Here is a 27,480-nt window from a genome sequence, read left to right as displayed (position 1 = left end):
GTGTATATAAATGTTATATTAAAACAATTAACGTGTTCTTATATCTTATACATATTATTGCTGAATCGGTCGTTCAACAACTACACGCGTTCTACATCAGATTTTTTAAGAACCTTTATCATTTGTAACCTTAAATGCCTAGTTTTAATGACCTTTTTCAGTATAGGGTCAAGACATTTTTCATGCGTTAAGACAGTGGTCTGAGGGACGAGAAGTTACAGACCCATTTCATTTAACAATATAACATCAAAAAATTCTTGAAATGAGTACCATATCAGCAGAATCCAATACATTCTTTAAACGTACTATACATGCATTATCCGGTGCCAGCAATCGACATATAAAAATATACAAACTAAACCGTCACTCATCATGGCAATGATTTCACAATAATTATGCGGCCTTTTTCATCAGGAAACTAGCTCAGAAGTTTGAAATTCATTGTTCATATGGACCAATATCTGCATTTTACTTTCGTTTCCACAGGTTTTGTGCCTAACCTTTTGGGCCATGTAGGTTCCCACTGCAAATTGACGTTTGTGTTACTGAGCACGAGTATACAATTTACTGAATGAATGTTTTAGTTGTTCCGTAAAATATTGGTTTGGTGAAAAATGTTAACTTAAAAAGGAGAATATTAAAATTAAAAGATCACACTTACCTCAAAACAGTCAATATTTACTGATATGATCCGGTGCCGTTTCAGGTATTAGCTGGAAACGCACAAATGTTTCCAGTATTATCCGTATTGATTAGGCACCATGATTTAGCGACATGTTTTGACATCTTCCCACTGCGCCCACGGGTAGTTGGAAATTCAAATTCAGCAATGAAAGCGAACATGCATAAGTCATTGCGATGTTCGGTAAGTACTGCGGTAAATGATATTTATAATGCAAAGTTTAGAATGTTAAATAATAAGTGGTTATCACTTTTCTCTGTAATGGTGTCATTTTTACTTGTGTCAGGAGTCTTCGATTTGTAACTTGGGAGTGAAATTGTAACTAAGAATGGACATTTAAAATATTAACTAGTTAAACTGCATGCTGAGCTATCATGCGCATCATTCAGTGGAATACTGCAAAATGCATACGATTGATGCTTTTGAAACTATTCACAAACAACAAAAACTGGAAAAATACTTGAATATAATCAAGAATAATAATTGTGCATGATGAGCATTTTAATCACACGTGTATAATGATTATAAGTATTTTATATATTTAAGCTATGTTTATAAAACTAATAACGACACTGTCAAGTGGGTTGGGGGTGGGGGGCACTAGTACTTGGTTTCTTCAATCATAATGAGAATGTTCAATACGTGCAAATGGGGATCACATCTGTACCTTCTAGTAGATAGGCTGACATTAAAGGCAGACATCATATCTTATATGCAAAAGATACATTTTTGTAATGTTTTATTGTTAACTGTTTACCTCGTTATTTATAATACTATGTTATGTGTGCTCCATTTTGTGATCCATGAACGTCCATAATAGACCCAAACGACGTAACGTTTATGAACGGCAAGATAAATCATGGTGGGATAATGAATGTGATATGTTGAAATCTCGTAAGTATCAAACTTTGAGAATTGTCCGTATCACCAGCTCAATGAAGGATTTGCAAATGTACTCTAACGAACAAAAAAAAATAAAGTAATGTGTAAAAACAAGCTGGATAATTTCCAACTTTATTTGAGCAATAGGCTATGCCAAGCACGTAGTAATCCAAAATGTAACTTGGCAGTAACAAGTGTAACTTTAAAACAATCTTAACATTATAGGTATCAGTAACAAATCAAACATCGAAACTATTATATATGGAGACGTATCAAGTGATTATTTAACCAATACTAAAATAGCTGATGCAGCTCACAAATTTATTATAAATAGTAAGCGATTTGATACGCAATTATGCTACAGAAGGAATCACATACTTCTTTTTCTATCTCGCTCGAACTCAACAAGTCTCCACAAACGTCTTCTTTCTTCTCGTTCCTAAACTTTCTCCGTATTTCTAACATTTCTCAAACATTTCAACATATTAATTGTATTAAGCAATATATAATCCTATAAATGGAGCTTTTCGTATAAACATAGTGTTCGCTTTTCCTTACATAGCCAATTATGGCCGTAAACATGTAACTTTTCATATAGCAAGGGAGAAGAACCATATAAGACTGTGTCTTTCGTTCTAATCCTTTTCGAACATGAAAGTATGAGTATTGTTGTATGATTTTCTATGTATAAATAATGTCAACTTGTTTGAAATAAATATGTTTAAACTAACAAATCAAACAAAGTGATTGGCTAATGAATTTGAATCATTTATTATGTCGAGAAAATATGCTTTTGATTAGAACTTCTGAAGCTGTTTTACCTGAATATGATTAAGTTCTAAATAGTCCTATTACACACGAAAAAATAATGATAAGTCTTAATAAATAAAAAATCGTAAGGGCTCAGTGGATTGATGGTATATGTGTAGAGTTTTATAACAAACACCGCACATGTTAAATGTCCATTTATTTTGCGCGCTTTTATCACATTCTAAATGCAGGTGTATCTCCAGACATTTGGGGCGAAAGCATTATTGTTCCCTAACAAAAATGTGGTTCTAAACTGTAACCGACAAATTATAGAGATATTTCATTGATACATGTAAGGTATGAAATATTTGGAAATATTGTAAATACACGACTGCGTACTTGGTTCGAAGACCTTTGCAAATTAGATTAGTCGCAATCAGATTTTTGGAAAGGTTATTCTACATTTGATAACTATAATTCGCCGTACAAAGAATGAAACAAAATATATAACTAAATCAGGAGCAAGATTTTATGTCTTATACGTTGATTTTCAAAAGGCCTATGATGTGATATTGCATTATCAACTATTTGACATAATGCAAAAATGGGTTTAAACCTTGTCTCTATGTATTCAAATTTGCAGAGTCGCGTGTGTGTCATAATTAACAATGTCAACTCTGAATTGAAGGCAAGGGCGTAATTAGCACGATCATTTTTTTTTTATCCATACATATGTTATACCTTTATTTACGTGACCGGGGCCATCAATGAATTTTCATATCTGAAGATATTCCAAATGTTCAATGAATATTATTTGCCGTTGACGTTGTAAGTTGCTCTTTAGCCGCTATTGAACTACAGAGTCAATAGAATAGTATTTTTGATTTTCGCCAATTAAGTTACATGACTGTAAATGAAAACAGAAAAAACTTGTATTTAGAAATGGATGCACATGGCGGTCATACGAAAGTTAGTTCTATACTAGAAATCGTGTAAATGTTACATCGGTGTTTAATTGCATGGGTTTACTGTTAACTCATAGATTAAGTTGGTCTAAGGCTAAAGCTAACGTGGCAATTAAAGCTAAACATATATATCAATGCGATAAAAAGTTACCAAGGTTATTTTGGAAAATTTGACATTCAAGAGTATTTAAGCAATTTTTATGTAATGGTAAAGCCAATCCTTATATGCGGGGCGGAAATTTGGGGTCATACCTCTTCTGAAAATATAGAACAAATTCAGGCTTTTTTTGTCAAAGATATAATTTGCCTGAATAGTTCAACGAACAAGTATATGGCTTTAGGGGAAGTTGGTAGAATAGAATTATTATGAGTAAACTGTCATTTCAAGTGTGTTGAATTCTGATGTAAACGTATTCACATGCCATTGCATAGATAACCCCAAAAACCGTTATGATATGTTGAAATGCAAGGATGAAATCGAAAAGACAAATTGGACTGCTTCTATTAAAATCTGTTATTTAATTATGGTTTTGGTTATATCTAGGTTAAACCGGTTGTTGGTTATGTTGATGTATTTTTACAACTGTTTAAAGATTGCCTTAATTGTTGTTACTCGCAAAAAAAAGTCAGGAAGTTTATTCGAATCGTCTAGATGTGAAACATATAGAATGTATAAATCATTGCTTGAGCCAGAAGAATATCTTTCGCATCAAATAGCATTCTCCTATAAAGCATTTGCAAAGTTTAAACGTTCCAACCACAAGTTTCTTATTGAAACCAGACGACATCTTAGTATAGAACATCATCGTAGATCTTGTACACATTTTAAATGAAGAACACACTTGTGTCCTTGAAAACGAATTTCGTGTATTTGTTAATTGTTCTAAATTCACGAAGAACGGAAATGCGCGTTTTTTCTTGTTATGGTGAAAACAGAGAAGAACTCGATTTTCTTTATCTTATTGATTAAGACGAAAAATGATCTGATATTGAAACATGTTGCGTTATTTATATATTTCTAAATGCAAAAAGTATAAACATAAAGCTATTCCGACTCATGCATGATTAATGTGATCTTTAATTACGAAATAAAGTGTCTTGACTGTTCTTGCATTGTCTTGTCTTGTCTTGTCTTGCTCTATTTTGTAATGTACCCAATATAAAAATATGTTGTCTGCATGCGTGTCCAACTATACATATCTTAATTAACTTATGGTTGCAATCTTGCTTGTTTACTTCTCAACACACAAAGGCCTTGAACCGTTAAATATATGTTGTTGTGTGCAATTATATAGGCTCTCAAATGTAAAGTGAAACTATTCATAGATTTGAATGTATAATTTTGCTATTATGGGTGACATTAACGCGAAACTCAAATACATCACTATATCATCTCAAATTCAGATCCCATAATAAGTGATATTTAATGCCATTTTTCTAAAACAATTTTAACATTTTCTGCTATAAGGCAATGATCTGTTTTTGAATTCATTAAATAATCACTTAACACTTTGAAAAATAAATAAATTTAAAAAAACGCATTCACCATGCGTTGAATAAGTTCAGTTGATTAATATATGAACAAAGATTTTCGTAAGAATAATTCCGTTTAGGAAATGAATAATGGGAACATCTAGAATCACAGTTCAGTTCAGAGTACATTGGTAAATCTGCTAATTGGTTTTTGTTGGCTGTTAATTTTTATGGAAAATGCGTATTGGCATTGAGTATATGACCGGGAATCATTATAAACATAGTTATTACCCGTTGGTCTTTATATTTGTTGCCTTTTTGCAAACGTTTGTTGCGTGTAATCATAAAATAATTGATTGTGTTTATAGTATCAATCTGACATCTTGAAAGTAAGGTTCGTCTTGAGTCGTGGGTTCTGTTAGCTGTTCCAATTTCAAGGTTCGCCTGCTGTAAATAGCCTTAAACTGACATTGCAGAGGGGGTGGGTTAATGTCTTATGAAACAATGTCAACAGACGATGTAGCATGGGATACTCATGAATAAACGAATATGTGTTATTTAGAAACATTATATGAACAATACATACAAGAGAAAAAAATATATGTATTTGAACAAGAACGTATCAAGTTATGTTGAAATGCAATTTACCTTGTTTTGTCGCATTTTCAATCAACAAAATGATAATGACTAAACTTTTACCGACACGTTCTGCATCATTTGAAAATGTTTTATAAAGTGATTTAACAGCTATATGGAAAGCTATATGGATCATCATACAATACGAATAGACATTTATAACAGATATGCTGTAAACTGTATTGGCGATTTCCTTACATATGTTTCTAAAGAATTGTATGGTTTAAATTGTAAGGAATGCGATAGGTCTAAAACGGGTTGCAAGTGAGAAACAAGACCAAACAGTTAAAATCAATAGCAAAACATCGAATATGAACCAGTAAAGTTTAGATAAAAATGCATATGATACAAGATTATAATGTCTAAAATACAATTCAAATTTTGAACATTCTAATGGGGGCGTCCGGAAAAAGGTCTTTAGTAATGTTTGGCTTAATATTAATTAATTATAGAATACTTTGAAATGCTAATAATAGGCTATACCAAAGTTATACGTTGGATTTGCCGCAGTAAACGATCGTTAAATGACAAACAAAATTAGTTTTAGTTTTATTTTGAGCCTGTATGGTTTATTTCGAATCGTATCCGATTTATGGGTACATCTAATACGACTTAACTATCAGTATTTCGTAAAACTGTTTCATTGTAAACCAAATTGCAAAACTTTGCTGCGGACCATTCCCTTTAATTATCAATATCCCTCTAGTTATTTTGAAAATAAATCTGTTTCATATATTTTCACGAGTTTTAGTTCGCCAAAATGTATGTTTTGTGACAATAAAATGTCGCAAAAATGTGTTTGCGGTACAACAAGGACAAATGGATCGGCGGTATGTTGAAAATTTAAAGCAGTGCACAGAAATGGAATAGTACAAATAATTCTTTATCAAAAACTACTGTCAGTTGATGTAAGATGCTGAATGCACTGGATTTGGTTAGTCTGCTCATAAAGTTGAAGTTAGGCTTCCAGTTATTAGAGCTAGATGGTTAAGGGTCTAGATGTATACTGTTATGTTATTCTATCATACACGTGGGACACAAGAAACATATATCAACACAATACAATGGTAGTTTTTATAGACAATTACATACACAAGGCAAAGTAAAATAGGCCAGATTATGTAACGCGGACTTTTTTCTTCAAAATATTAATCTTTGAGACGTTTATTAAATATGGACATATTAATTGCGCTCGTTCGCTGCAAGTTCAGATGCAAAATTTCTTCAAACAAACGGACCAATTTGTTGTGGCTTTTAGTGAATAGAGCGGAAATGGTTTAGTATACGTAAATGTAACCATTTCTGACTTAAATCAAAACAAATATACGCCTAACAACAGTTTTATAACATTAGTATAAATTGGTCACAAAGATAAAAACCGACGCGTAAGCATGAAAATATAATTCAGTGTTACATATGTATTAAATACATTACATGTAACAGAAATATGTGCAAAATCCCGGATAACCGCGGAAATTAGTGTATTTCCGGTGCATTTATGGCTTTTCTCAAAGAGTGTTGCTGTTATTTCGCCTGGATAGACCTGAAATATAATATACACTTTGCGCCGGAAATGTCTAGGGAGAGAGTTCATTTTGTGAAGGTCTTCAAGATCTAGTTGGTATAAGGTCATACAGATACGAAGTACAGTTTCAGTACAGCGTTGTTACATTATAAGAACTATTTCGCCACATTGATGCAAAAGGTACCGTGTGACATTAAATAATAATCGCACATGGCGGCTTTTGCACCAATAATGCGATATGAAGCAGCAGCAGAAAAAGGTCGAGATTATTTGTTATTTTTATTGTCTTTTAAATGACACTCACCATTAAGTTATCGCGATTAGGAAAAGCTTAGTAGTTTTTGCCATACGGGACTTTCAAACGACCTTAAAACAAGTACATGTAAATAATAAAAAAAGATTTTACAAAAAAAGAATTGCAATCCATGACTACTCTGTACATGAACGTACCGTTGATTAATAACGATAGCAATGACCATGTATATAGATCTGATAGACACATTTATATACGATACGAGTATTTTCTACGTGTGCGTGATAAAGTGTTTAAAAATAACATCTTAATGTTTCAAAATGCGGAATTATTGCGTGGAAAACGACATTTGATACATGAAAAAGAACACACTTAAAATAGGTGCTTTCCGTTTAATAATATCTACTTGATCACTTATATCCACCAACAAGTGCCCACGCCGAAAGAACAGCTCCAACGCGAAAATTGTCATTTTAGATGATTTGCCTTGCTTCCCATTTGAATACCATTAATTACCGTCATTCGCTTTCTGGTGAGTTTGTCAACATAATTTCTCAAGTGGAAAAGTTGAGAGGAACGAAAAACAAACCAATGGCGACACTAAATAATGCATTACTTTTTGTATTGAGTCAATCATCAATTGGCATATGGTTTTCATGGGCCATCTCGTGTTTCTATTCCTAATTTCCCATGGTGGCAATACCGGTCACAAGGCGTGGAATACAATAGGGCTCGGTAAAACATTTGTGTGTTTGACTACGCATGTTGTCATGTCATTATTGATTGAGCTAACGGGGCTCTATTTGAACGACAGAGGACGTGCTTAGCAATTAATTATGTATACCATGCAAGTTAAATATACAAAAAGAGCTATTCAGCGAAGTTGGCTTCGATGTCATGTGTATCGTTTGCCCAATAGTTATTATAAAGTGCAATATTATGTTAGTTTCTTTTAAAATGTTGAAGTATAACGCATTTGGAATTTAACCGCCTTCTGCAATATCGTGATAGCCTACGTGTCATTTCGGAGGTATTACAGTTACTATTTGAGGATATGACTTCATACGAATTACCAAAATAACTACATAATTTGAAGGGACGTTGTTCTACACATATTTTTTATCAAAATAAATATACGATTTTTATAAATAGCTTGAACATGGTTCGTTTATCATATAAAACTTTATATCCTCCAATACAGGAAGAGCTGAAAAAAATAATCAGACCAAGGGGTTAAAATAGTTAACAAAAACGCATAAGCATTATATGTATACATACTACAATATATTACACTCCGTAAGCGATCAACACCGTTAGGTTTGAGAGCATAAACACAGTAAACTTATATACACGTATGTTTGAACTATTATTTATAGGCATGGTTTTGCTTAGGAAAATAAATCTCCTAAAGGTCAACGAAACAAAAAACAGTATACATTTGGTATAAACAATAAAATATAATATCATAGTGCACTAGTATATAAGGGAATGAGCGCATACGCTAAACGGACATCCACGTGTATTCTCAAACAAATGCTGATTAAAACATAAGCAAAAAAGCATTGCATTCTATGTACGAAAACGAGAATCTATAATAACTTCTGGCTACTGTAGCATATTGCGGCAAGGTTGGTAACAACACAAGAAACAGACTGGTGTGCAAGTTGCGAAAAAATGAAATTCTAGAATACCTTCTTTTTATTATTTATTATCACAGTTCCTAAGCAAGTTTATTACATTTTACACGTATCCCTTTAAACCAAGATACAACGTTTTGAGCATTGTAAAATTTAACGCGCCTGCGTGAAGGCACGTTTAGCACACCAATACGTCTGCGTGTTGTTCAAGCCGTATATTAAAAGTCCAGTTATTTTCTTTTTAGCATGCATGCGAGGGCTGATGCAAAGATATGTTATTGGATGCTTGGTTTTCAGAAATTATTATTTTTTATGTTAATATTATTCGTGATAATGTAAATGCATTCTGAGCTTTTCCTATAATTAGTTGTGTTAGATGCGTTTTCCATTTCTTAGCTTTTTATTACAAACCGCCTTTGGTCAAACGCTTATATCTTAACGCAATGTAACATGCGTACCATAATTACTCTCACTTTTCGGAATCTTAAAAATATTTTATTTTTCGTATCCGAAAATTCAGATAAGAAAATATTCAAAAATTACAGATGTGCGAAAATTTAGAGACAACAATTAAGGTGTCCGAAACTTATAATTATATTGAAATAAAAGCAATAAATCAAATTTTCAATAATTGTATTGTGATTTACTCTTCTTTTTTCTACTTTGAAATAAATACAATTGCACAGCTTTGCGAATTCTTGTCTTATATGATAGAACCAAAAGGATAAAACATAAAATTTCTGTTTCCATTCTTTCTACCGTTATACACGGTTATTTAACCATTTGCTCGAATGTAATGATCCATTTCCCTCAGACATGCATCTGTCAGATTTTATGAACTTAATCCGGCTGTAAAAATGCAGGACATTAATTATGGACTAAAATCCGTATGTCCGAAAATTAAGAGACACGAAAAATAATTATTTTTGTCAAAAAAAAGATGGTGTCCGAAAACTTAGAGTAATTACGGTAACTGAATTATTACGACACATGTATATGACATACAACAGAATACTATATCTAGTTAAAACGACTAAATTTCAGTAACATTGTAGTTTTAGCATATTTGACCATATGTTTTAAATAAGTTTTACAACCAAAAACTAAATTTAAATGTGTAAGTTCAACTATGTTTTCATCAGTAATACATGAACGGCATAGTATCGCTCAATGGTTCATTGTCGACCTGAAATGGCTTGAAGTCACCCGGGGGTGACATGAAGCCGATTCATGTCACCCTGGGGTGACTTCAAGCCGACGTTAGTCACCCCCGGGTGACTAGAATCGGCCTCATGTCACCCAAGGGTGACATAGATCGGTTTGAAGTCACCCTTGGGTGACAAGAATCGGCTTCTTGTCACCCCCGGGTGATTTGTGTGCATATCAGGTCGACATAGTATACAGTTACATATTACACAGCATGCTATTCTGTGAAAGACCGTTCTATACACAGAGGTGAGATTTCATTGCGAAACGTGTATGGCGAAATAAATTTGTCCATGAACGAGACCGCCTCAGACGAGCCCATTTCATGCGGTTATAGCTGAGAAGATCTCATCTCCGTCCTTTAAATGGAACCTAATTCTCTAAGCCTGATTGTATTTGGTGACAGGAGTAAGTTATTTTAATCTTCACGACACTTGGTAACAAGTTAACGAGTATAGCGCGAGATACAAGAGACCCTGTGTATGTTAGTGCCGATGTGAAAATGCAGCACTTTCTATATAAAATCGTTAATTCCACACATTGGCGTAATCAATGTGTTAAAAATAAGGCACATTCAGATTTTTGAAAATAAAAATCTTTTTTACGCATATCACCGTGTCTCGAATAGCGTTAATCACAAAAGTGAACTGAAAACGTGTAAAAATGAAACGGATTTTACCAATTTGTCATAGGTTATATTCGAAACTGACATTTACGTGCATATTCAGAATAAATAATAACGTGATTTCAAAACTTAAGACTGATGATACTAATGATACATCCGTACTGGAGAATATGTCATACTTAAACCATTTACAGGATGAGTACTGCTGTTGATAAGTTTAGCAAGTATGGAACTACTTCGTATTTTACGAAGATATGCCTTAGCAGAGAAAATTTCAGTACATAGTAATAGCAAACTTTTACGTGTATAAAACGTTCACATAATGCACTGATATGGACTAAGTATAATAGTTTGAACCTTTGAATTGGGCCATCAAAATAAGTATAATAATGTACTATGAATTTAAAGTGATTTGTTTGACATGATTGATATCCGATTACCCTATTTGTCCATAAATCAATCGCTATTACCGGGGTAATAGCAGGGCTGTGTTCGCTGCTTACCAAGTAAAGGCATTTATTTATCGGAAAAAAACATGGCCGATAATTTATCTACTTTAGTTGCGTTCGAATTTACATCAATCTCCAGGGTTAAAGCTAGTGTATGTTGAAATAAGTGTGTAAAAATCTTTTGGAGATGGAATTCTACCGATCCTTACAAATGTTTTGGATACACCGATTTCCGTATCCCCGTTCCCTGATACATGAACAAGCGTACATTTATAATCTATAACACTTGATTTCGTTGTCTGAATCAAAACAGAAACGTATATTTGTATTTTCTACACTCATTGAACCTCAATTAATCTATAGTGTTTAACATAGCAATTTCCGTTGATATTCAGTCTAATAATGTGATACCCAATGAACCCCGCGCTCGTAGATAAATCCCGGAAGTACAGTTAATTTATTGCAACACGCCATATACGCGCATTTAATTCTACCAAATGTGCCTTTTCAATGGTGTTATTCCAACCACTCGAGCGTTTGTGTCGATATAGATAAGACATATTCAGTGACTGTTTTATCTCGTTACCATTAATTTAAATTGATATATCTTGGTGTTTTTTTGGTTTCACAACTTGTTTGGTCTCGCAAATATACTGACATGAGTGATGTAATCTTTACTTTATCTTCTCGATTTCAGTACTAAACAACATATATTCATTATACCGGTATTTTAGAATATTCGTGCATCAAGGTTATGGTCTTTTTTATTGTTGACCTGGTTGTCCTTAAACTAATACTCAGTTTAATTCAGTTGGGTAATCATGTGGTTGATTACAAAGGAGGTAATAGGACGACGTCCATGCCGAGACGGGAGTGTTTGACGCCGTTGTTTACCCCATCTATCTAGTCGATCTATCTAGCTAGCGAGCGAGGGACGCGAGCGAGCCTGAGCGAGCGAGCGAGCGAGCGAGCGAGCGAGCGAGCGAGCGAGCGAGCGAGCGAGCGAGCGAGCGATGCGAGCGAGCGAGCGAGCTATCTATCTATCTATCTATCTATCTATCTATCTATCTATCTATCTATCTATCTATCTATCTATCTATCTATCTATCTATCCATCCATCCATCCATCCATCCATCCATCCATCCATCCATCCATCCATCCATCCATCCATCCATCCATCCATCCATCTATCCATCTATCTATCTATCTATCCATCCATCCATCCATCCATCCATCCATCCATCCATCCATCCATCCATCCATCCATCTATCCATCTATCCATCTATCCATCTATCTATCTATCTATCTATCTATCTATCTATCTATCTATCTATCTATCTATCTATCTATCTATCTATCTATCTATCTATCTATCTATGTATCTATCTATCTATCTATCTATCTATCTATCTATCTATCTATCTATCTATCTATCTATCTATCTATCTATCTATCTATCTATCTATCTATCTATCTATCTATCTATCTATCTATCTATCTATCTATCTATCTATCTATCTATCTATCTATCTATCTATCTCATAGTACTGCCTCACGCCTCTCGCGAGTATTATGGGCAGGGTGCGCGTTGGCTGTTAGTAAAGTAAGAGTAAAAGCTGAGAAAGATATCTTTCAGCAAAGTAAGAATGTGTACAATAATAAGGATAGCGTTGTTAGGTTGTTAGGAGATTTAAAAGTCATATAGTATACAAGGGATAAAAATGGATAAAAACAATTCGTTTAGATCTCGACTTAACTCGCTACGCAATTACTTAGCGTGGTCACAATATAGGGTTGTTGTTTTTACTAAGAACTTTTACTCATACAATATCACTATTGCTCTTACGATACTACTCCTACCACCGCAACTACCACAATCTTTATTTCGACCATTAATATCACGACTACTATTACTATCGAAATTCAAAATTCCACAAGGAAATTAATCGTACGCGCAAATATCAAAAGTAGTGTTTTTTAACCTTCTTGACGTTTTTACGCTTAGGTAAACACGCTAAATCGTGATTACCAATTTGGCCTACGTCTAATGCATTGCAGATTTTTTCTGTCTGGACGAATAGTTCACTTACAAAACTTAAAACATTTTACTAAAATGGTAGGTTTTTGAATTATATATAATATAACATATGAATGACATTTGCCCTGTTAAATACTAACCTTGAGTGAAAATTGTAATGACAATTTATTCGGATTTTACAATTTCGGATGGAGTACTTTTGACCAGAATTTTAGACATGCGTTCCGGCATTGAAGCATTTATTATATATATTAATGTATGTTAAAAGCATTTGATATAAGTTTTTTGTTTTATAACTTCGTCATATATTTGCATTTGATTAACCATTTTATGAACATTTTCATCAGTTTTAAAGACTGGTTAGCTGAAATAATTCACGTACAGAATAAATCTGAACAGCCGAAATCTAAATTTGGCAGCCAAGATCAGGGGCGTAGATAACCTCCAAACATTGTGGAGGCGGACACAAGGTCCCAGCTCTGAAAAGAGTAACATTGTTAATGTAATACATTTTGTGTAAAAAATATTAATGATAATAATAAAAAACATTATTAAGCAACAATACTAGTGTTATTTGTATGTTGTTTTTTTCTAAATTTTGTTTGTGTTTAGATCGACGTAGGTTCATAAAAGGTAAAAACAGTCGCAAATTAAAATTTAATACTAAATTACTAATATACAAACCTCATCGTAGTGTAACCACAGGGCCCTCAATCTGTCAAATCCACGGCCGAAATTCGGCCGCATTTCCCCCCTGAAAAGTATACTTTTTTTCCCCTAAAAAAAAAAAAAAAAATTTTTTTATAGATAGATGTCTCATGATTATTATATCTCAATTCTATTTTAATTTTATCTTTTCAAACATACTAAATTATGAAATAAGCAATGAATATAGTGCAAACATGTACAAATGTAATATTTAGAGAGTAACTAAAAAATCCCCCAAAAAGGAAAACGCCGCAAAAATTCCCCCTGCTATGGGTAGCGACCCGCTTCCCCTAAAATGGATTGAGGGCCCTGAACCATATGAACGAATAAAACCAACTAGATTGGAATGAACGCTGTTCTTGCTTTTTCTTCCCGAAGGTGCGCTTAGGAAAAGCAAAATTTCCAGGCTGATTATTAATATTCATTTTGAACATTAAACAATAACATATATGATATTGTTTCAATGATTTCTAATGAAATAATAACTGTTATACTTGGAGAACAAAAATATTTTCAATCAAATTAATGTTTTTCACACGTATATTTACTAAAAATTGTTTTAAGTGGCAATTACCTTTGAATTACAGCGATCAATTAAAGTTAAAAGAAAAGCCTGTCCTTAATCAAAACACCAACAGTGCAATCACCGAAAAGAACAATGAAACAATTAACGCAATGACATTTACCCCGGCCCCTTGTTTATGACACCTTACAAGGGATATTGACACATCACTATTGGCAACCTCAGAGCAGACGGAGAGGGGACACATGGCTTCTGCACTGACAGCACGTGATAACAAAAATACTGGTTTTGGGGCTGCGATTTTTGGGGATGTTATGTTTTATTTATATGACAAAGACCAACCAAAATATTGGGGAGGCGGCCACCTCCCCTGCCTCCCCATTACGTACGCCCCTGGAGAGTCTGCCAAAGCAAAAATCATCAAAAGACTCTATAGCGGCAATTTATATTGACTTAACTGGTCAAATGAAATAGGAAAAATTTAAAGATTGATCAAAAAGTGCTGATCTTAATTTATTGTACCATTTTATACTGCTAACAAATTTATGATAATTTTACAATGATGTAGCTGATGATTATTTCAAGGAAATGTGTAACTTCGAAATAGCAATACAGTATTTTAAATAACAAATTTGAAGTACATAATTATATAATAATAAAGTACGATTCCCTGATATCAAGCGACTCCAGATATCAATCATTTTGTGTACATCCTAAACTCCGCTCTGGTGATTATGTCACATGCAAGCTCTCTGAGTATTTTATTTCATGATCATTATTATGCTTGAATATAAATACAGTAGACTCTGCCAATACCAGACTCTCTGAATACCGAACTCTCCCGATTCGGAAGGGTTGGGCCAGTCCCGTATTTTCTCCATCTATTTCTTTGTTAAAAAATGTTGAATAAACGGAACTCTCTCAGAACAGGAAACAAAACGGATATCTCCGTGAATTTGGTCATTTTCAACGTAAAATACATTGAGAACACCGGACGGTCCAAATTCTCAAGATGCCCGAGGCGTGAAATTGACAATACCTAGTTAGAACAGCGGGTGCGCTGTCACACATTTTACTCGGGCAATCATCGATAATTGGATTAAACATACCATAAAGGTGTCAAGTCGTTACTGCGCTAAAGAAGTCCGATTAAATAATGTAAAACAAACTGTGAATGTCTATAATAGCGTGCAAAAAGTGATTGACTCAATCGTTTTATTAAGCTTATGATAAACAATTTAATTACAAAATTAATGCATGCCGTTTCTTGTGATCTTCTCGGGTAGTTTAAAAGATCTTATAGCCATGTTTTTAACGCTTAAATGGTTGTTTGTTTGTTTGTCAGATAAAACTGTGAGAAATATGACCGTTTAATAGCCATCCATCTGTCTGCAAATTCATTCATTGCCTTTTCTTAATTGCAAACGCATCTTCAGCATTAATAGTCTTATATCTACAAGTCTTCTCAAATCGTTCTTTGTCAAAATTGTCTTTTAGGTTTCATTAATTCAGAGCTATTTATAGCGAACTCGAACACGACTCACTCGCCTATATGACAAATGTCACGTATGTAATGTATAAAGCACCACACTGACTTTGGGATTAATCAAAATAAGTCAGTATAGAATGTTTTTTTCTATTAATCGAATTAAAACACATTTTTAGCTCATCTATTTTTTGAAAAAAAAATTATGAGCTATTGTCATCACCTTGGCGTTGGCGTCGGTGTCCGGTTAAGTTTTGCGTTTAGGTCCACTTTTCTCAGAAAGTATCAATGCTATTGCTTTCATACTTGCAACACTTACTAACTATCATAAGGGGACTGTGCAGGCAAAGTTATGTAACTCTGACTGGCATTTTGACAGAATTTTGTGCCCTTTTTATACTTAGAAAATTGAAAATTTGGTAAAGTTTTGTGTTTAGGTCCACTTTATTCCTTAAGTATCAAAGCTATTGCTTTCATACTTGGAACACTCGCAAACTATCATAAGGGTACAGTAAAAGGACAAGTTGCATAACTCTGGTTGTCATTTTTACGGAATTATGGCCCTTTTTTGACTTAGTAACTTTGAATATATGGTTAAATTTTGTGTTTCGATCCACTTTACTTCTAAAGTATCAAGGCTATTGCTTTCAAACTTCAAATACTTTCATGCTATCATGAGGTTACTGTACCTGGCAAGTTGAATTTTACCTTGACCTTTGAATGACCTTGACTCTCAAGGTCAAATTATTAAATTTTGCTAAAATTGTCATAACTTCTTTATTTATGATTAGATTTGATTGATACTTTGACAAAACTACTCTTACCTGACATACCACAACAGACTCCACCCAAACCATCCCTGGTGCCCCCCCCCCCCCCCGAATCCCCCCCCCCCCCTTTTTTTTTCTTTTTTATAAGATCATCTCACAAATGACCACCACACCCTCACACTATACCCCCCCCCCCAATTTTTTTTTTAAACTTTTAAAAAACAAAAATATTTATTTTTATTATTTTATTTTTGAAATACCGTCCAACCATCGCACCCAAGAATCCCCTCCCCCCCACCCACCCCCCCACCCCCTCCCAATGTTTTTTTTTTGCATTTTTTTTGGCATTTTTGAATGATAATGTAATAAATGTCCACACCCCCACACTATACACCCCTCTTCACTCCACCCCTCCCTCCTTTGTGATTGAAATTGAGAGTCCCTTCACCTTTAAAAAGAAAATAGATGAGTGGTCTGCACCCGCAAGGCGGTGCTCTTGTTGAAGAATGCTTTAAACATAATCCTTACATGAGTACAGTTATCACATGGTACATGTAAATGTATATGGTTTGTTGTATTCTTATATGATTTTGTACACAATGCATACAATGTATATTTGGGCAATATGCATACTCGTGGTAAACCGGAACTCTCGGAAAACCGGACGATCAGGCTGGTCCCAATACCGTCCGGTTCACAGAGTCTACTGTACAAACACAACCAAAATTAGGGAAAAAAGTATATATTTGCATATCAGAATCTGTCCATTAATTCAAAAATGCGTTGACTTGTTTCCTTTACCGCATGATACACAGCTATTGGAGGATATATAATTATAAAACTGATAACTAAAAATGATATCTTTGATAATTAATTTAGGACATTTTGTTGTAAGTATGTAATATATTCTGCATTAATCTTCTAGGCGTCTGAACCAAAAAGAATGAAGCTGACAGAGGAAGAAAGGATGAGCTCTCTTTCTCCCCTCACATCTAATGGTTGGACCATGGTGAATGGGAGAGATGCAATCTACAAGGAATTTCTCTTCAAAAACTTCAATGAGGTAATCTCCGAAGTACATGTTACTTGCACAAAGCATGAACAATTATTTTAACCCTTATGCTGTTTTTGAAATTCATGAAAAAAATAAAAATGCAAATACTATAAACAAATTATTCATGTTGCGGCTAGTTGGTTTGGCTTCTGTTGATGATGCAACCACCCCACATTTCCAAAAGACTACATTAAAGACCCTTTCCTAAATGATCATTTAAAAGTTTTAGTTTATACATGTACTAAGATGCAGTACATCAGTGTTCTCAATTCCCTCAAAATCAACTAGTCCCCATGGACAAAGTGCAATACAATTATTGGGTCCTAAACATATATTTGATTGAGTATCAATACTTAGATCAAATTATAAACTTTTATTTGTGTCTTTTTTCAAGGCTTTACTCAACATATTGTTTTAACGAAAATTGATGAAAATGATTTGCTCAACTTTCAACTTGATAAATTCAGTTTAACAATCGCATAATAATATGATACAATCAAATCAGCTAATATTTGTCCATTTCAATTTTTAAAGACAGAGAGACTTGTAATTTGAAGCTAAGATATGTTAAGACAATATTCTTAAAAAGAAGTGTTCTTGTTAAGGTTTGTGATTACTTTTATTTGAGATTTTTGCTGCATCGGATAAACAAAACATTCAGTTTCGTTTTTGGATCCCTGGCAAAATCACTGCATAATTAGACACTATTTTTGCATAGTGTAAACACCAATAACTCTTTTCTGTGGTAAATGAAATTAAAAAAAATCAAAGTAAATATAATTGCTTTTTGTTTACTTTAATATCTGGTTGAATGTTGTCTGGTGTGTATTTTTTGTTTTGCATATTTAATTGAAAAAAAATTTGTTTGTTTCAATTCAGGACACAAATAACAAGGAGGCATAATATCAACTTCCATGTGATCTTTTTAAGGCTTGGGGATTCATGAGTCAAGTGGCCTTGCAAGCGGAAAAGATGGATCACCACCCTGAGTGGTTCAATGTCTACAATAAGGTATTACAGTGCTTTGATTACTGCATTATTAGTATTTTTTAACAAGATCAGAAGGGTACTGAAAAGCGTTTACTTTTCTCCAATAAGGTGTCACAGTGCTTCGATTACTGATTTATTTATAAACCAAGAACTGAGAGGTCACCTCAGAAAGAGCCAAATGCCTAATTCAAGGTAAGCCAGTGCTTTTAGAGGTGTCCTCGCATAAGGTGGCTCAATTTTTATATTGATTATCACAGCGCTTAGATTACATATGTGAAGGTCAGAGGTGTCCTCACTCATCACCAAGAATGGTTGAGTGTCTTCAATAAATAATCCTGATGCATTGATTACTGCTTTACATATGAACATGAAACTTAAGATCAAAGATTGGTTCAATGTAAAGCATTACTTATTCAAGTGCTTTTGTTTATGTTAATTCTTAGTTAAACTTTAACAAAAGCTAGGTTTATCCTTTGACATTTTCATAAGTATTTGAACGACAATCTCATTTTCATTTTGCAGTGATTAACTTTTAAACATTACTGACCGGAAATATTGCCTTTTGAATATTAATTTGTACTTCTAAAGGCTAACCCAAGTCTGATTCACCAGTCATTCATATACTTTATTGGCATCACAGATCTATTTATTGTTGTTGGAAATGTGTTACATGATCTTTGTTGGCATGTATAAAAATAAACACTTACCTGATGTGAACTAGCTTAATGCGCCCCCTTCCTGGAAATAAAGTGCCTTACAGTGCCATAAGCTAACAATTTCAAATTAAGCCTCCAGCTATTGACCAAGGAGAAGGCGCCAACCATTTTAGCTGACCAATGAGCTTTTTGAACTGAATAATGAGAATGTGTTGGACATTTGAGCTTTGATTAAAATTGAATAAAAACAAATATTTAAGATTGAGCTGAAAATAATATATGATGATGGAAGAATTATTTTCAAAGGCCTTTTAAGGAATGTCATAGAATATATATAATCTTTTCTCTCAGCTATCGTATCGCTGGTTTATGGTGTATAGCACTGTTTCTTCTGCATGTGTGTTTTTATGTCCCCAACTATAGTAGTGGGGGACATATTGTTTTTGCCCTGTCTGTTGGTTGGTTGGTCTGTTGGTTGGTTGGTTGGGCTGTTGGTTGGTTTGCGCCAACTTTAACATTTTGCAATAACTTTTGCTATATTGAAGATAGCAACTTCATATTTGGCATGCATGTGTATCTCATGAAGCTGCACATTTTGAGTGGTGAAAGGTCAAGGTCAAGGTCATCCTTCAAGGTCAGAGGTCAAATATATGTGGCCAAAATCGCTCGTTTTATGAATACTTTTGCAATATTGAAGATAGCAACTTCATATTTGGCATGCATGTGTATCTCATGGAGCTGAACATTTTGAGTGGTGAAAGGTCAAGGTAAAGGTCATCCTTCAAGGTCAGAGGTCAAATATATGTTGCCAAAATCGCTCATTTTATGAATACTTTTGCAACATTGAAGATAGTAACTTGATATTTGGCATGCATGTGTATCTCATGGAGCTGCACATTTTGAGTGGTGAAAGGTCAAGGTCATCCTTCAAGCTCAGAGGTCAAATATATGGGGCCCAAATCGCTTACTTTATGAATACTTTTGCAATATTGAAGATAGCAACTTGATATTTGGCATGTATGTGTATCTCATGGAGCTGCACATTTTGAGTGGTGAAAGGTCAAGGTCATCCTTCAAGGTCAAATATATGGGTCAAAATTGCTCATGTAATGTCACTTCTGCAATATTAAAGCTAGCAATTTTATTTTTGAAATGCGTGTGCATCTCATGGAGCTGCACATTTTGAGTGGTGGAGGGTCAAGGTCATCCTTCAAGGTCAAACATCATATAGGGGGACATTGTGTTTCACAAACACATCTTGTTATTAGCTCTGATAATGGTTGCTGCACTTTGACCACAGCTTATTGGAAAGTGAAAAGGGATTAAATACCGAGGATTTTGTGGAGTATATTTAAGAATGTTCTAACAAGTCCTTTACGCATTGAAATTCAGAAGCAATATTTGAGCAAGCAGAGCACAGTAATGATGTGACATAGTCTGTTGATACACAATAAAGGTAGACAAAGTCCATTTCAGATTTCTGCTTATAAACTCAACACAACATTTTCAAATGTTTGTAAAATTTAAGATAAAAGGGAAGACCCCCAAGGGGCCCCGTCGGCAACGGCAAGAAATTAAGACCTCTTCTATCCAGCTGTCTGCATGATACAGATTTTTAGCTCGGCTGTTTTCGGAGAAAACCCGAGGTATTGTCATAGCCAGCTCGTCGTGTCCTGTCCGTCGTCGTGCTAAAACCTTAACATTTTGTCAAGGTTTTGAAAATTGGCTCTAAAATCAAAGTGCTTCAACCTACAACTTTGAAACTTCATATGTAGCTGCACCTTGATGAGTTCTACATGACACACACATTTTTGGGTCACTAGGTCAAAGGTCAAGGTCACTGTTACCTCTATAAAAAAAAATTACATGCTTTCATCTATTCAAAACTGCACCCGCAGCCAAGCGTGGCACCCGTTATGCGGTGCTCTTGAATTAAAGTCAAAATGCAGATTCAACAAAACCGTCGATTGTAATGCGTGCAAACTCTAATGGGCTGTGTGCAAATTCATGTGTCTAACCACTGCAATGTAAATAAGACATATGCAATGGACACATAACAAATACATACGGAATTGACCGATGTTTTGACAAACAAGGTAAACAAGGATTTATTGACGTTTGATACCTGAGGCATGAAATGTTGATTTAGGAGTGACTGCCTATTGGAGATTGTATGAAAATTGATTTATTGCGTTGATACAAATTTGGATTATTATATTAATTCAATAATGCCCCAAATATTTGTTACGTTACAATGAGAATGTGATATTAATAATAAATGGCTACGGGTAGATGTTTATATTATTGCGTATTTAGGACTGAACAACAATATTAAAGAAAATAGGTAACTGATTTTAGTTTGATTTAAATTTTTCATGCTGGTTGTGATCATGTGTCATCATTCATGTTAATTTTGAAGCATTACGTCCCTATAAATATTGAAAGAGGTTAATTGTGATTGTTGTTGTCTGACAATGAATCATCAGATATAACATCAATTAAATTAATATATTACCTTGATTAAGACAATTTTTTTAAAAAGAAGTGTTCTTGTTCAGTTTTGTGTTGATTTTTAAGTTAATTAATTGTGTCATGTTTCACAGTCTCCGGAGCTCCTGTGGGTTTTGGCTCCTTGGACCCCTATCCAGGATTTAGCCCAAGACCCAATGGGACCTGCTGAAATGTTCAGAGTTTTAACCCTGATATTATCTTTGCTGCGTTGTCTTGGCTTGCACATGTATATTCTCAACCCTTTACCACTGAGATATGTACTTCAACACGTTTGTAGTCCCTTAGAAAAACAAATTAAATTCAAGACCTTTCATACTTGATTCAAGTTTTGATAGTTCCATTTCCTTTAGTTAGGTACTGATGAGCAGCATACAGCATAGGGTTGCATATAACTATTTTCAGTTTGCTTCTGAGCTGGAAAGCATTAAACAGAGTAACTCGCAGTCTGTTCAGGTTTTATGCTGTTTGCTGCTCATCAGTATCTAAGGTTTCGAAATAAAGCCTTTCAAACTTGAATGTAATAATAAAGGTCTTAAATTAAATTTAACTTTCTAAGGGACTTTAAATGTGTTAAAATACACATCTAAGTGGAAAAGGGTAAACCCTATTTTCTTTCAGGTGCAGATTACCCTGAGTACTCATGACTGCGGTGGACTTTCTCAGAGGGATGTGAAGCTAGCCACGTTCATCGAGAATGTTGCCAAAACCTCCTAGGTTAATCCCATCCATTACCCATGAGTCGAATGATATGGGAAACATGCTTATGTTGTGGAATGGGGTGTGAATATTTATGTAAACCACAACATTTCTGTCATGTTTAAAAAAAAAAAAAACAAGTAAAAGATAGTGTGGTTCTTCAATTTTCACATTTTTGGCGTTTTATAACAGTGGTTTGTCACCTACCGGGTATACAAATTGTATAACACAACTTAAATTATTATCAAACAGGCGTTCATGAGTAAGAAGAATTTTGAATGTGAATTATTAAAGAAAATAGATGTATCATTAATCGTTTTGTGCATGGACAAGTTTTGCGATGATCTGGTCAAATATAGCTTTATTTGCAATACACTTGCACTCCATAATTAGACCAGGGACTTGTTCAACCATATAGGTTCCTGAATAGACTGTTTTTAACATGATATTTTTTTTGGTATTTCTACATTTTTATGCCCCCTTCGAAGAAGAGGGGGTATAATGTTTTGCACATGTCGGTCCGTTCACCAGATGGTTTCCGGATGATAACTCAAGAACGCTTAGGCCTAGGATCATGAAACTTCATGGGTACATTGATCATGACTGGCAGATGACCCCTGTTGATTTTCAGGTCACTAGGTCAAAGGTCAAGGTCACAGTGACTCGAAACAGTAAAATGGTTTCCGGATGATAACTCAAGAATGCTTACGCCTAGGATCATGAAACTTCATAGGAACATTGATCATGACTGGCAGATGACCCCTATTGATTTTCAGGTCACTAGGTCAAAGGTCAAGGTCACAGTGACTCGAAACAGTAAAATGGTTTCCGGATGATAACACAAGAATGCTTACGCCTAGGATCATGAAACTTCATAGGAACATTGATCATGACTGGCAGATGACCCCCATTGATTTTCAGGTCACTAGGTCAAAGGTCAAGGTCACAGTGACTCGAAACAGTAAAATGGTTTCCGGATGATAACTCAAGAATGATTTGGCCTAGGATCATGAAACTTTATAGGTACATTGATAATGACTGGCAGATGACCCCTATTGATTTCCAGGTCACTAGGTCAAAGGTCAAGGTCACAGTTACTCAAAATAGTAAAATGGTTTCCAGATGATAACTCAAGAATGCTTACACCTAGGATCATGAAACTTCACAGGTACATTGATAATGACTGGCAGATGACACCTAATAATTTTCAGATCACTAGGTCAAAGGTCAAGGTCACAGTGACTCGAAACAGTAAAATGGTTTCCTGAGGATAACTCAAGAATGCTTAGGCCTAGGATCATGAAACTTCATAGGTACATTGATCATGACTGGCAGATGACCCCCATTGATTTTCAGGTCACTAGGTCAAAGGTCAAGGTCACAGTGACAAAAACGTATTCACACTATGGCTGCCACTACAACTGACAGCCCATATGGGGGGCATATATGTTTTACAAACAGCCCTTGTTTTACATTTCATATGTTCAAATGGTTTTAATTAAGATTTGTTGTGAAATATAATTAGTACGTATGAATATTGTTTTTTTTTAAAGGAATGAAGCTGTTTATTGGAAAAATGTAGTTGTGGTTAAAGAAATGTTATTAAATAGACATGAGTTGGTTTGGCTATAAAATTGCATATATGTATTGTTTTAAACATTTGCCATAACCATTGTGCAATACTTTTGGAGATTTTTACTATTTAGAGTTACTTATTTGATTTTTGGCCTCTATATATATATATATATATATATATATATATATATATATATATATATATATATATATATATATATATATATATATATATATTAAAGTATAAATAGTTAAGTTATTGCCAAAGAAATGGACTGTTGGTTGACAAAATGAAATTGTTATATGTATACATTCCAACAAGTATAAACAAGTTATCAAACTGTTTTGATATACATAGTTATTATATTTGAACTTCAAGTAATTTAACCTTTCATAAACATTCATGTATGTTCTTACTAATATGCATATATAGCTAGTGTCCAATACGGATTCAGATAATAGATTTTTTGCTGTATTTTTATCCTCTGCAAAAGGCGGAGGGATATATAATTGGCGTCGTCCGTCCTTCAGTCCGTCCGTCCGTCTGCCACAAACTTTTCAGAACTTTATCTCAGAACCTATATTAGATATCGACCTGAAACTTCTTGGGTGAATAGATATCAATTAGGAGAAGTGCCATGCACAAGAACTATAACCATACGTATTCTTAAATGAGAGTTAATGCACTTTTTTGTATGATTTAACTTGTCAGGCCTATATATCAGATACCATACACTATGTTCCCATGAAACTTCATTGTTGTGTAGAAATCAATGTGAAATAGTGCCTTGCACAAGAACCATAATCCTGCATTTTCTTAAATAAGAGTTATTGCCCTAAGTTGTTTTGTATGATGTAACTTTCCAGTGCTATATCTCAGATACGCTTCAAGATTTCAACATGAAACTTTCTCGATGCGAAGATATCAATGTTGAGAACTGCATAACATGAAAACAATTACCCTACACTTAAGTATTACTGTTTGGATTATACCGTATATCAACGGATTTGCAGCCACCCATACACAATTTATTTTTTCGAGGGGGGGGGCAATATAACTTCAACAAATTTGCTTGTTTTCATTAAGTTACATGTATACTGTAAATCAAGGATTTAATCATCATGAATTGAATCTCATTAAGGATTCGGATTTAAAAGGCCTGTACTGGAAAATGCATTAATTCGTAAAATGTATTGAGTTTTGCTTTCTCGTGACATTGAATACATGTGGGTCTAACATGATAACGCTGAAACTAGTAAAAACTGTTACTGAAGATGTGTATCTACCTTTTTATAAGATATCACATAGACTTTTGACATCCGCTAAAAATCGCAATTTAAGAGTTCTATAGAAAGCATTATGGATGCATATACCATGATATTAAATGGGCGTTTATATTGCATTACCGTGGATATACGAATTCAATTTGAATAAATATGGCTGAAGACCATACTTTTGTTTTTAAATGTTAAACGGCAGCCGTAATTGATGTTATAGAACAGAAATAGTTTTCATGTAGGTGATATTGAGAAGTTATTCTGATTTACGTGTTGATATATTAAGACGATTTTGATATCAGGAAAGATTAGTCTGGAACAAAGTGTAAAAATAGCAAGCTTATGATGAAGGATAAATTCAAAGTTTAGGTTTAATTCTTTGAAATTAACGCGTGAACAAAGTCGGCGGTAAAAATATTGAATGACAACGAATTCGTAATTATGGAATAAATGTTCACATGAGAACTACGCATTGGTTGAACGAGTTGATTGTACTTTCAAACGATCGTTTTCCTTGTGTTATATTTTCTACATAAAATGTGCTAATTGTCTACGAATATTTCTAGTGAACTAACTAGTGCTACTAAAATCCGTTAAACTGTCTATTGGAAATATTCCAATCCATTCTCGACTAATAAGCATTTGTCCTTTTCTGTAGATATGTTATTGGAAATTGTAATCGTTATGATACCTTAAATACCGGTAATACGGATTGTCGTTTCTATATGGAACTCAACCAATTATAAGTACGAATATTTATGCCAATTGAACCTTGAGCTGTTGAGCGTGACTGAAAACGGACAACAAACTATCTTAATACTTTGCACTGGATGCTACTTTGTACTTTCTACATTACAGTGAATATATCTTAACAACATCTAATGTACATTAGTATTGCGTGCGTTATCTCCCCTAGATGTTGTTTGATAAAAAAAATCGCGTCAAAATAAGTATTAATGTCGCTATTTATTGTCACGCTTTATAATGAAATGAATAATGAAACATTTTAATATCTTAATTGTCCGCTCACCGAGGGCATTGAAACTAGTTTAATAGGTATTTATAACCAGTGACCGATTTACATGTGAATGTCCTTTTTAAACGCGAGATTTCAAGAAACGGATGATTCCACGCAGCAAAGTTCGCTTTGCTGTGTTCAATTCAGCCTCGTTCAAACGTTGTGGTGGAAAATTTGTGGGAGAGACCCGCATACACGAGTAGCTGGTAAAGATCGCTCTTACAAACGTATATGTCAGTCGTTTCCATACCAAATCAAAGCGCTGAAGGCCTGGGGCTAGGTTTAGTGTGACGTAAAATGTATTTACGATGTTTTGTCCGAATTTATACGGATTGACCCTAGCGGCTGAGTGCAGAAGCTCAGAGACTGTAAGACAAGACAAAAGTTGTGTATATACTACAGTGTACATAGACGGTGGAGGACAACACGATACTGGTTGTGGGAACGATAACCTTTTGTTCCACTCTACAGATCTTGTAGAGGTTCGTCTACATAGGCGGTGAAGATATACAACAACAACAACATGGCCGCGATAAACTGTTATTGTTGGCGTCAAATAAATCACTTTCAATAGCCTAAAATAGCTTTCTATTACATAATTAACAGATCAGGAAAACACTCGTACTTCCTTTGTAATGTGTATAGAAAAAGAAAATCCACTTAAGCCCAAGTCGCACTTTTGCCGGTAGAGCCCCGGTCCATCCCGGTTTGCTAACGCCGGTCGACCGGCGAGGACCGTGATGATTCGTAGAAATTTTTTAACGTTTTAACGCAGTCACACTATTTCCCTGTGCCGCCCCCCTTGAAGCCGATCAACAGTCCGGCAGAGTCCCGGTCAACCCGGACTGGCTACGGTTTATCCCGTCAGAGCCCCGGTTGTCGCCGGTAGTGCCCCGGTGAAAGCCGGCAGCGTCCCTGCATAGCCCCGGTTGTCGCCGGTAGTGCCCCGGTGAAAGCCGGCAGAGCCCCGGTATACCGTAACACCGCCGGCACTCACCTTGTCTATACCGTCATCAGACCCCGGCAGAGCTACGGCAACGCCCCGGTTTTACCCCGATCGTCGCTGGTAATGCCACGGCGGAGCCCCGGTGA

At 34.6% G+C, this 27,480-nt stretch overlaps 1 protein-coding gene across 6 annotated transcripts in view; it reads left to right on the top strand.

The window, feature by feature from the left end:
* Positions 1-24,215, top strand: part of LOC127859987 (pterin-4-alpha-carbinolamine dehydratase-like) — a 65,607-nt gene extending 41,392 nt beyond the window's left edge. Inside the window, exons 1-5 of one of the 6 annotated variants that reach the window (XR_008039542.1) lie at positions 13,037-13,201; positions 17,536-17,673; positions 18,595-18,675; positions 22,440-23,169; positions 23,895-24,215. Coding sequence is in view for 2 of the 6 variants with exons in the window: in XM_052397667.1 (XP_052253627.1) it covers positions 13,133-13,201; positions 17,536-17,673; positions 18,595-18,675; positions 22,440-22,535 (384 nt within the window). In the remaining 4 variants the exon portion in view is untranslated. Of the gene's footprint in view, positions 1-13,036; positions 13,202-17,535; positions 17,674-18,594; positions 18,676-22,439 lie in introns of those variants that run through there. The other 5 variants (XR_008039540.1, XR_008039541.1, XR_008039539.1 and 2 more) reach the window with 5 other exon arrangements.
* Positions 24,216-27,480: the final 3,265 nt, after the last annotated feature.

Source organism: Dreissena polymorpha, chromosome 15, assembly GCF_020536995.1.
Source record: "Dreissena polymorpha isolate Duluth1 chromosome 15, UMN_Dpol_1.0, whole genome shotgun sequence".
In the NCBI taxonomy this organism is placed as follows: domain Eukaryota; kingdom Metazoa; phylum Mollusca; class Bivalvia; order Myida; family Dreissenidae; genus Dreissena; species Dreissena polymorpha.
The sequence above is the reverse complement of the archived record's forward strand: the minus strand, read 5'-3'. Positions and strand labels throughout refer to the sequence as shown.